This window comes from Mastigoproctus giganteus, chromosome 1 (genome assembly GCF_048544385.1).
Source record: "Mastigoproctus giganteus isolate SK-2022 chromosome 1, ASM4854438v1, whole genome shotgun sequence".
Taxonomy (NCBI): Eukaryota; Metazoa; Arthropoda; class Arachnida; order Uropygi; family Thelyphonidae; genus Mastigoproctus; species Mastigoproctus giganteus.
The window spans coordinates 43257434-43269877 of record NC_143575.1 but is presented as its reverse complement, the minus strand read 5'-3'; the positions used below and the strand labels follow the sequence as shown (position 1 = coordinate 43269877).

At 36.6% G+C, this 12444-nt stretch overlaps 1 protein-coding gene across 2 annotated transcripts in view; it reads left to right on the top strand.

Annotated features, from left to right (window-relative positions):
- LOC150090750 (proton channel OtopLc-like) overlaps window positions 1-12444 on the top strand; it is a 104760-nt gene that overhangs the window by 62465 nt on the left and 29851 nt on the right. For both annotated transcript variants that reach the window (XM_090372410.1, XM_090372409.1), the window contains exon 2: window positions 10399-10721. In XM_090372410.1, coding sequence (XP_090228536.1) covers window positions 10450-10721 — 272 coding nt within the window. In that variant the 5' untranslated portion in view covers window positions 10399-10449. The remainder of the gene's footprint in view (window positions 1-10398; window positions 10722-12444) is intronic.

The following is a 12444-nucleotide window of genomic DNA, read 5'->3' as shown; positions in this document are numbered from 1 at the left end:
TCGGATTTCTACAGACCACAGGGTAAGGGAGATTGATGCGTGCGTTGGAAGTCTGGGCTGATAGTCATGTGACCTGATTATAAAGGTCGCGGGGGAAAGTCAAGTCAATTTGCTGTTCTCTCCCGTTGTAACTGGAACTTAGTGTATATCCTCTGCTGACGAGTTATACAAACAACGCATAATTGCTACAAAGTTCTCTTTTTTTTGTTTCTAATGCATTTTAACTTGACTGCAATCCAATTCCTAGCACTTCACGTGTGGGTAATTTTGATAATAGGGTATTTCAACAATATTCGTAACTACTAGAGCTATTACTTCCTTTTTTTTTTTTTTTTTTTTGGACAATTTAATGCTGTTCCCGAGGTTTACAATTTCGATTTTCAGATCGAAGTTATTTCACGGCACTCCTGAAATATTCAACTCCTATAATTCAACCTCCTGAAATATTTAACTCCTGAAAAATTCAACCTCCTGAAACATTCAACTACGATCGAATCCTACGAATATTCGAAAAGTTTTCGTAAACTTTACAAAAAACAGATTATGTGGCGGTTTAGTCTGTTCAATAACTTCATTAACCTCTGAATTCAGATGATATTTTGAAATGTTAATATATATTTTGCAAAATAAGTGGTCAAATCATATGTGGCTCAAATAGTCTACAGTGGCACCGCTATAATTCAGTGGGAGAATAATGATAAGAATGTTACATCGCAAGAACAACCAATATAATGACCGCAATATTTGCACAGTAAACAAAAGTTCATATTATGATTTTGTATAAGTATTAATAAAGATAAATGATGTGAGGAAGCGGACTTTTTTTTTAATCAGCCAAAAAAGTAAATAATATTAAAATAAATAAATAAATACAAGAATGAAAATTCGAACTATTTATACTATTCCCATTCCCACAAGGTAACCATCCAATCCCGTTTTGAACTGCGCTAGATTCGCTGCTTTTTGCCACATTGAGAGGCAACTCACTCGACCTGCGAAAATCTAAATTTTTATTACAGCATTTTTGTACAGCCGCTTTAAATACATCAACCCTTTTGCTTGTTTCTTCAAAAAACACATTGCTAATAATTCATCTGTTATTTCATTTTTAAGCTTCCCCAACAGAAACTAATAATAATAATAATAATAAATCAATTTATTACGAACCAGTGGTTACACCTGGGACAGCCAGAAGGCTAGAAGGGTGTATACTGATGATATGGGTCAAAGTAATTCTTGCACTTACCTCATGAATTCTTGTTTGTTGCCACAACAGTTGATGTTGTTAAGATGTTCTGAGGTAGCAATGCTTCAAATGAGGGGGAAGATAAAGCTTGGGATATAAATCAAAACAACATCAAGTTGTGTGTCAGGGTCAAAAACTAAAGAAGATTACTTAGTCTCAACTGTGTCTATGGTAATGTCAGGAGTGTTGTCAATAAAATGGCTAAATTTGAACTCCTGGTTACGACAACTAATTCTGATATAATAGGGCTAACAGAAACGTGGTGCCACCCAGAAATTAGTGATGACGAATTCCACTACGGTATGTATAATGCACAGTATTTAGGAAAGTTCGGAAAGGTAGAAGGAGTGGAGGGGTCATTCTTCTTATCAAAAGCAGCCTGGGCGCGAAAAGAGCTATTGCTGAGGTTGAAGTTACGTCTGCCAGCATAGAATCTCTGCGGTGTGAGTTAGTTGGAAGCAAAAGAACAATAAGAGTGGAGTAATCTACAGACCAGAACATTGTGAAGAACATGACGAGTCTTTACATGCAGATGGAATGGGCAAGCAAGCAAGCGTCTTGTTATGGGCAACTTTAATCTGCCACAGATTCATTGAAATAAGTGGGAGGAAAACTCACCATGGGGAAAATTTTTTTAAAATAAATTAGATGATTATTATTTGTACCAGAATGTTAGAGAAAGTACTAGGATTGAAAATATTCTTGACCTCATCATTACAAACGAATCAGATGACATCACAGGATTTAAGGAACCGTTGTCAGGAAGTGATCATGCAATCGTTAGTTGGAAGATGAAGAAAGGTGTTGCAGTAGTTAAAGTAAAGGCACTGGTTTTAACTTCAGAAGAGGGGATTTTGGCGGTTTAAGATGCTATATGGCATCTTTGAATTGGGAAGATTGCCCTGGGCATACATTTGAATTAAGAATTTCTTTTAAAGCAAAAACCACAGAAGCCATGAACGCATACATACCTTTAGGAAAAATACTGCAGGAGGATTCCGAAATGGATGACTGCGGGGCTGGCTGGCCCAATAGAGCAGAAAACGATAGCATGGGACAGTTACACAGCGATGAAAAGTGCTGAAACTTACAAGAGGTACAGGTTGATCTGTAATAGTATTGCAGATGAATTGAATAGGTACTTTGCATCAGTTTACTGATGAATGACTCTTCATTCTAGAAGAAGCAGTGCGAGTGAGACTGAGCCATGTGAAATTAGTGATGTCGTAATTACAAATTATTGTTTATTAGAAAAACTTTTGAGCATAACGGCAAGTAAGGCTCTTGGAGTTGATGGCATATACCCTGTAGTTTTGAGGGAGAGCGCCAGGGAGTGTACTGAACGATTGAGGTTAATTATGAGAGCACCTTTGAACTGGAGAAGTGGCAGTGTATCGCCAATACATAAAAGCGGTTCTAAGGGTAAAGTTGGCAACTACAGACTGACCGGCTAGTCTGACTTCAATGGTAAGAAAAACCTTAAGAGGCAATGATTAAGAGTGCAATCCAGGGATAGATATGGCATTCTGAAGGATACATTGGCTCTATTAAGGGAAAATCATGTTTAACTAACTTATTAGGCTAGCGTACAAGTTAGTGCAATTGCATCATTTCTGTACGTAGCCTTTTTCTGTAATCTAACTTAGCAGGCTATTTTGACATTTACTCATGAGCTGGATTTAAGGAACAATTTCGACATAGTTAATTTGGATTTTAGCAAAGCATTTGACTCGGTCCCGCATGAGAGGTTACTGTATAAGCTTGAACAATACAGTAAAATTCTAAGATGGATTGGTAGGTGGCTGCAGGGCAGAAGGCGGATAGTTGTGATTAATGGATATTCTTCAGATTGCTGTAACGTCAGGAGTGGGGGTCACTCAAGGATCAGTGCTTGGACCACTGTTATTTCTCATTTTCACTAAATGACATCAACGAAGGGATAGAAAGCGTGATGTCAAAATTTGCAGATAAAGACTTTCAGAGTCGTTAATGATCAGTGCCAAGCAGTGCTCCTTCAAGATGGAATAGACTTCAAATCAGAGTTGTTGTTGTTTGGGTTTTAGGAGCATTAGCAACTAAGGCCATATTACTCCGGGGATATGCAGTGGTCAATCCCTGACCTTTCCGCATCCTCCGTATTTGGTGGTCACGGGCTCGAACCCCGGTCTGATCAAGAAGCGTGTGCTACGCACTGCTGCTCCTGCCCACCTGGGTACGGAGGCGCCTTCAAATCAGAGAAGTGGCAGCTATGTTTTAATGCTGCTAAATGCGAGGTGGGGAATGGAACCCCCAAATAAATTATATACTTGGTGGGGTTGAATTAAAAACAGTGGAGAAGGAAAGGGATATGAGAGTTAAGTTTTTTGTACAGTGTAAACAGGCAGTCAGGAAAGCCCACGCCCATAGTGTCATATCGATGATTTATCGAATGTTATCCTGTAGAGACAGGGAGGTAATAATCCCACTGTATAAGGCAGTTGTAAGACCATATTTGGAATACTGTGTTCAAGTATGGAGACCTCACTGAAAAAAAAAAGACACGAAGGGTACAAAGACGAGCAACTCGAATGCTCGAATGGTGAGATCGGCAGAAGGACGACCGTGAGAAAGACTTCAATTATGTCGGCTACTCGGAATTTGAGCTTTTCTTCCAGGAAACAGAAAATCGACCACAGAATACATGCAATTTACAGACAATATATAAGGAACAATACAGCCTTTGTCGCTGATGCTCCTAATACAATAACAACAGCAGCAACAACATAATGTAAATAAAGTGTTGTGTAAATAGTGAACGTATACTGTACAGAAAACATTATAGAAATGTTAATAGCTAAGACTTATAAAAGGTGTACACGATATACTTTATGTACCTTTCAACTTTTCTGTTAAACTTTATAGCCATTGAGTTTTCTTTAATAATGCTGAAACAAATTTTAGTAGATTGTTGTACTGAGAAGTCCTTTGTTTTCAAGTGTACGTAAAGTGTAAACTGTACAATGTTATGCTTATATTATAACAATGATGTAAGTGCGGATGGACGTCAGTCCAGAAAGCACTGTATTGTATGGTTAATTTAATATATGGAAATGTTTTGAACAGATGGAGCGCTACACTGAATTTGGTTAGATCCAAGTCCCTCGCTAAGTCATCCAATTCTTTCTGATTAGGGAAATGCGCCGCTTTGCTTGAACAGTCTCGTTATCCTCTACACCAGATTCATGATCCAATTCTGAAGACTTCTCTCGAAGGTGATTTAGGAAATGGCAGGGCTTCAACGGAGGGATACGCTACACTTCTACAGCTTTTCGATCCGCAGACTTTTTAAACTTTGATATATTCACCATACAAAAGTAACCGTCGTCATAACAGTTTGTGCGCTCTTTCCATATTCGAGGAATAACAAAAGGCCTACACGAGGCCTTTTGTTATTACGACTATCACGAAATCATCCGTCTGATGCTGACTGCAACTACCACGGCAGAAATGAGGAGCCCACAACTTGTCTTGATCATCCTCAGGCATTACAAAATAGGCTTCATATGAACTGTAAAACTTGTTGCCCCAACTTATGCTTCACCCGCTCTAGACCTATAACAGTATCCGTAAACGCAGCAGATCGAGTGTGGAGATAACTTACACCCTAAGGCATTGCTATCTGCAACCTTATTATATAAATACAATAGGCTCTTGTATTTCACAGTAAAAGTAAAAAAAAGTAAAGTGCAGCCATTATCAACCCACTGCAGGATGGAAGCCTCCTCAACAATTCATGTTGAGGGAAATGGACCGTAATCTGCCACGCTGGTCCAGTGCGGGTTGGCAGATCGACCGTATTCAGCAGTCAGGGGCTTGAACCCCGGTCTACTCAAAGAGCGTGTGCTACTGCACTCCCGCTCCTGCCCACTCGGCTACTATTTCACAGTATTGGTACGCATTTATGTAATACAGTACATATAAACGTTGCAAAGAGAAACAAAATTCAAACGTTGCTAAAATACTGACACTAGGGGGGAAAGGAATGATTCAGACTAGATGCAGCACACAAAATAGATATAAGAAACAGTTAAATATATAAACAAACTTTTTTTGTTTCACGGTGTGGTGATGTAATGAATATAAATAAATGAGAAACACATAAGAATTAAAAAATTTAAAAAAAATAATAATACTAAATAAGATTATACCAACACTAGATAATCTGCTGGCATTTACGCAGGTACAACCGAGAACACAGACAATATCTGATGAAAATAACCCAAATCACCTTGTGGTTCATTAAAACACTATTCGCTCTACTGATTAAAAAATAATGAAAAAAAAAAATAGATAAAAGGAAATTTAAATTAGTTGTGCTGAAGTAAAAATTTTCTTTAAAAACGTTTTGTTATTATTATTATTATTATTTTAAATTATCAGGCCTGCTTTTGATAAAATTGTTTAAAGAACCGGATTGACCCTAAGGTAGGAGTTTGTTTGTATTTAAACTGGCCAATTGGTCAGTAATGACCATCTGCCTAGTCGGTCGGAGAATTGACTTGTAAATCGTAAGCTCATAAACTGCTTGATGAACTAATTAGCCTATTGACTAATTATCAAACAACATGCGCGTTGCTCGGCATGAAAAACCGCAGCCATTATCAATCCACGCAGGATGGAAGCCTCCTCAACGATTCATGTTGAGAGAAATGGACCATAATCTGCCACGCTGGTCTAGTGCGGATTAGCAGATCGACCGTATTCAGCAGTCAGGGGCTTGAATCCCGGTCTACTCAAAGAGCGTGTACTACTGCACTCCTGCTCCTGACCACTCGGCTACGGAGGCCTGTTGCTCAGCATGGGTTGGTATAAATTATGCTCATTCCGATCAGCTGAAGTCGCCATACCATTGCCTATTTTTTTCATTATGAGATATAAATTTAAGCCATAAATTTCATCGGAGGGCAATGGCATTATAAGTGAGTGAGTGAGAGAGAGAGAGAGAGAGCGCAGCTCCTTTTCAAATAATAAAACGAAAGCGTTTCACAGAAACATTAATGCGAGAGATTAGCTGGCCCTAAAGTTTGTTGACCCCAATTACCGAAATTCCGTCGGTTGATAAAACTTTGCCGACATACTTTTATCAAGATTTTACAGTGACGTGCTTATATATATATGAAAAACATGTCAGCTAAATTATTAATATCAACTGAAAATTAAATTAAATTAACTGCTGCCTAAGCACACCGGCATAGTGGAATGAGAATGCAGAAAAATGTAGCAGTTTATAATTAAAATAATTATCATTATATCAGATCACCCGATAACCCCTTAACAGCCATAGATAAGGTTAGGCAGATAACAGTTATACTGTAGTTGGAATTTTAATGCAGTACTATTATTACATCTAGATCTTTCGCACACACACGAACTACAGCAGTCCTTAATTTAATTATAATTAAATGACTGACTAGAAAAAAAATGTTAGATATTGCAAAGATGAGATCTTATCTTCGTAATTTCTGATTTTTTTTTTTTTTTTTTTTACAAACCTCTAACAATCTTAAACGTTTCGGTTCTGTCTGTCTGCGTGCCTGTTAAGCGGCAAGGCAATTAAGGCTATGAGAAGTCAGTATATTGAGTCTGAAAATTGTGTTTGTATTCTGTAGTCGATTTGCCTGTTTGCTGGACGAAAACCCTGAGTTTCAAAGAAGGAAAAAAAAAGCAAGCAACTCTCTCCTGAGACCGGCTAACTCAGCCACGTTGTAAAAAAGCTCATAAAAATGGTTGTGTAATACAAATAAACAAAATTTCTGTTCTTACTTCGAACAGACACATAGGATTAAAGAAGCTTACAAGACAGAGAGAATATATGAACATTACCGTATTTAGCAATCATAGATTAACATGCTTGAGTTCCTGTTTCTGCTGTACTCAAGCATCAGCCTACTTCACCCTTCAGCTACTGCGGCATAATTGACTTCCAGTTAATTCTCGGCTTCCAGCCCTGACAAGCACTACTTACTTTTCATTTCTAACTCCTATATATACATATATCGCAACCAACACTCCGTTAGAAAGGTTCAACTCCAGTCGACGACTGAAGAAATTTCTATAGTCATTTTCAATCGAGGCTAGTTAGCCAATCTCATGCGGAGGGAGTAGAGTTTTTTTTTTTTTTTTGGTAGGGAATTATTCTGGGTTCTTCAGCCCGTACAACGTGCAAATCGGCTCGCGACACACGATTCTACGACATATCATACACACACGTAAGCGTGTACGCATGGCGGCCGTCAATATCAATATTTATATACTATTTTGTTCTACGATCACGTAGATCCCCTCTTCCAAGTAATTAGAGACCTACTTTTTTCCTTATTTATAATCGCTGTAATGTAAAGCGTACAACGATTAAATAATTCAGAAAAAGATCTAATAATATACAAAAGCGAATTCACAGCTTCGACCTGAAATTTCAATGGCTTTCCCAGGCCATTTATAAACTGTGTGTATTACGATGGAATTATCTGATAATTCCTTCGTACTTTTTAAATCTGTTATTACTTATTACACCAATATAAATGTAAGTATATTAAATTAGAGTAGCCATTATCCAAATAGGCCGCGAATTGATAAATAATTAAATTTTCTGCTTCTGAGAGAGAAAGCTTTATTGAACTACTGTACTCCCTAAGTTCATTACACTTAAAATTAAACAGAAAGTTCCCCAGCAGGAGGGAAACACACACACACACACATATATATATATATATATATATACATATAAACAATGGGGATGAATATAAAAGTTATTAGCCAGATCAGATTAATGCCATCAAAAGCAGATTGTACATTACATCAGTCTGTAATCTAGTTATTATAGTAAAAGCACAATAAGTACTATACAGATGCTGAACATGTATATAAACAAAACAGTATACAGCTTGCAATAGGCCATAAGACCAAAATAACTTATAAAAACTAAAATAGCCCATGCAGGCCTACATGGCCAAACCGTGGAAATAAACATATAATTAGTAATAAAATATAAATATATTATATGTTTATTTCCAGGGTTTGGCCATGTATGCCTGCATGGGCTATTTTAGTTTTTATAAGTTATTTCGGCCTTATGGCCTACTGCAAGCTGTATACATGTTCAGCATCTGTATAGTACTTATTGTGCTTTTACTATAATATATACAGTGTATATATATAGTAGCAGAATTTGAACAGTCACTAGGATAGTCATGGAAGTGATTTAAAGATTTAACTAAAATTTCAAGTTCTAATAACGAATTTATCATTTAAAGAAATTGAGCTTTCATTTAACAAAACTCAAAATGAAATCAAAAAGCTAAAGAAAGAAAATGTGACACCGGAAACATTTTCGTTTTTAGATTTTACGCTACTCAAACATTAAAAAATTACATCGATATTTTATGCCATGACATTTATCACACCAAATTAAAAACTGTTTTGATTTCAAAGGTTTTGTTAGAGACAAAAAATTACGGCCCCCGTAGCCGAGTGATAAGCACAAGGATGCACAAGTACACGTGCTTTGAGTGGCCGTGGTCCAATTCCGTGTGACTAATATATACGGTGTTGTTTATGGTATTCTCCTCTGTCCTGGTGGTCGTTCCGGAGTATACCATAAGAATGCACGCAGTTCACAGGTATGCTTCATGACCTTATTTGGCTTTGGCGTTTGTTCTAAACAATTGCATTTATTTAATTTTATAAAAAATACATCCAGAGACACTGGCATATATGAACAATTGTTTTGAAACAGGCTCTCTCCATTGCTGAGTTAGTCAGTCTGAGGCGTGCATAGAAAGGGTTTTTCCTCCCGGAAACTCGGGTTTTTCATCCGGCAAAACAAGCAAATTGACCAGAAAATCTTCCAGTTCTGGAATTTTTATAATGCTTACAGGCCTCCCTATGAAAAATTTCGACTTGCGAGCTGTTTTTTTTTTTTTTTTTAAGTATTTTCTGCTATATGTAATGCGCAGTTAGCAAAACTGAAGAACAATCTTATTAAAAAAAGGAATATTTGATCCAGATAATTATTCATTTGACTCACAGAAAGCATTAGTAAACCAGTGACGTTTGTTGTTGTGTTTGAACATCCTTTTGTTATGTTCTTTAAGTCTAAATATCTTTCCGAACATCCTTTTTTTAAACACATTGCTGACAAGTACATACCCGAGCACGCATTCAGATAGAAGAGGAAATGAAGTGTTTGCTTGTAATACAATATTAGCAATTCACTGATGGGTTCATTGTATAAGCACCGGCCGTGTGAGGGGATGTTTTTGTTTTTCACTTCATACCAACAGGTGTTCAGATATCACGCGCTTGATGACGTGTTTGAGGATGAAACTGTACCAAGCACAGGTTCAATAGGTTTGACTTCGGCTGAAAAACTGAGACTATCATAAAGCAGGTAACAAAAGAGATGGGACATGACAACTAATTCGTTTCTGGGGGATAATGGCGCTCGATGAATTCATTAGGATATATATTAAAAGCGATGCCGGCAAATAAGCAACAACAGTAACAAAAACAGAATAAACAATACCATGATTATTGTTTTGGCGCTCTTTTTCGCTGCACTGCAAGGATGGAGCATGACAAAACTAACCGTGCCAAAACTACTCCTTGGAGTAGTTTTGGCACGGTTAGTAATTTTTGCAGCGGTTGCTAGAAAAAACTCTGGATTTTCATTCTGAGAAACAGACAAACCGACCATAAGAATGTACGCAGTTCACATGTATGCTTCATGACCTTATTTGGCTTTGGCGTTTGTTCTAAACAATTGCATTTATTTAATTTAATAAAAAAAAAAAAAAAACGTCCGGAGACCCTGGCATATATGAGTAATTGTTATAAATACTGTAAATAATTGTCATGTAATCTCATCGGGAAAATTAATCATTTTATTGTTTAATAAATGAAATATAAATTCGTTAACTGCCACACTATTCCGATGAAATGTTTTGGGCCACTATGACCAAAATTATTATAAAATAATTGCTGATATAAAATGTGCAAAGTATTTTAGAGAGATAAAAAAGAAAAAGCATTGAAACAAAGCATTCCCATTTGATTCTGTAGTATAATAAGACACATAAAAGTAGGTTTCTAATTTTTGATGTTTTTGATTGCAGCGGCAGGGAATAATCACAGATGTGAACACATTATACAAAACGTTTTGAAATATGACTATCAGAATTGCTAAACTAGAAGAATTGTCCACAGCCATCAGCTCCCGAAATCTTCCAGACCTTCACGATTCGCCACCAACATCACCGCCACCACCACTTCCTTTCCTTCCTCCTTTACCAACTCCTCCGCCTTTACCACTGCCGCGTACGAACGGCGTAACGATGGAGCTTCCTTTAACAAGCCAGAATTTCAATGACGATAGCACGAAGCGAAGAACTGAATCTAAGAGTGCTCCCAGAGACTGGATGAAAACAATGTCATCAAGGTGAGTGGACGCAGCTAAAACAAACTTTAGGCAATTTTTCATTGCAGTATTCAGTTTATTTCATTGTCCTTAACCCTTGATAATCTTGGAAGAAATTGTTTACAGCTTCAATATATACGATGATAAACTGTAAATGCATTTTTAATGTAACTTGTCCAAAATGTTTTTAAACAAAACTTTCGAGTATAATCTCCCGAGTTATATTGAACTTTATCTGTTATAAGATTAAATAAGTTCATTCAGTACACAAACAGATAAATAAAGCAGTATCTATTTCTATCTTCAGAAGTAATATAATTGGTTCGGGGAGGGCTGCCCTACCTTGCAGATAAGAAATTTATATTTATCCTGTACATCAGAAAAACATCAAACTGACATAGAAATTACTACAATCAATCAATTTAAGTTTAAGTTTCTTAATTACCTGTAAAGGTTTAGAGCTATAAAGCTTCAAGTTAGGGATGATATATAACGTCTCATATTTTTCAAATAAAAAATGATGAATTTTTGTTTAGACTAGAATGACCAGATGTGATATCAGAAACCAAACACTTCATATTTTATTGAACTTTATCTGTCATAATCATATTTTGATCAATAAAAATCATTAAATGTTAAATTTACATATCATAATATCCGTAGCTGAGTGGTCAGGACCATGAGTGCAATAGCACATGCTCTTTGAGTAGACCGGGATTCAAGCTCCTGACTGCTAAAAACGGATCGTTCTGCCAACCGCAGTGTGGCAGATTATGATCCATTTCTCTCAACATTAATCGTCGAGGAGGCTCCATTCTGCAGTGGATTGATAATGGCTGCAGTTTACCTTTTTAAAAGCATTAATAATTTTTTACAACGGATGGTTTCATCCATCTGACCAATAAACTGACCAACCGAGAGGACGAGGAAGCATTCTAGATGCATAATTTAATTAACGTGGTATGTTAAAACAATATTCCAGTAAAATAAATTTTCCAAGAAAACACAGATTTTAGTGTGATCGACAGTAGATTAAAAATTATAAAACCGTTTAAATGAATTACAAATTTTTCTCAAATATAATTTGAGAACTAGATACCGGTGTGGCAGAGCTGATACAGCCAATTATAATAATTTTGAATAATGATTCATGAATTTCCGAAAATATTCCTTCAAAATTTCATTTCCAATATGTACCAGAAAAGCAAACCAGTATATGAGAACGTCTTGGACCACCATACAGAATATCTTAAAAAATGCTCTCAGCGTAAGATTCAGTCAAACACTAATGACTGTTATGCCATAACTCCAAAATACGGTATAGCTTATATACAAAAATTATTTTATTAATAAAACAGTACGGTAATAATGAGAAATGAACATCATTCAATTCGCCATTTTCTGGAGACCCGTCTTCTTTTCGCGTTAAGCGAATTGTGTGCTGTGAATATTTATGAACACTTAAGGAAGGTTTACAAAGGAGAAATGGTGACGTAAGTAATATCAAAAGTTGGCTGAAACACTTCAAAGACTATGTTCGTCAGGGTAGGTAAACGGTCGGAATCAACAACTTCTGGATTAACTCATCCAAGAGTATCTATTAACAGCTCAACTTTTCGCACTGTAGCCAAGTTGGATCTGTCTGGGATGAAAAATAGTCTCTTCTCCGGTGAAGTGGATTTCTTCATTCTTCAAAATAAGCAAACCGATAACATAATGCACGCAATTTCAGGCATGATGTACT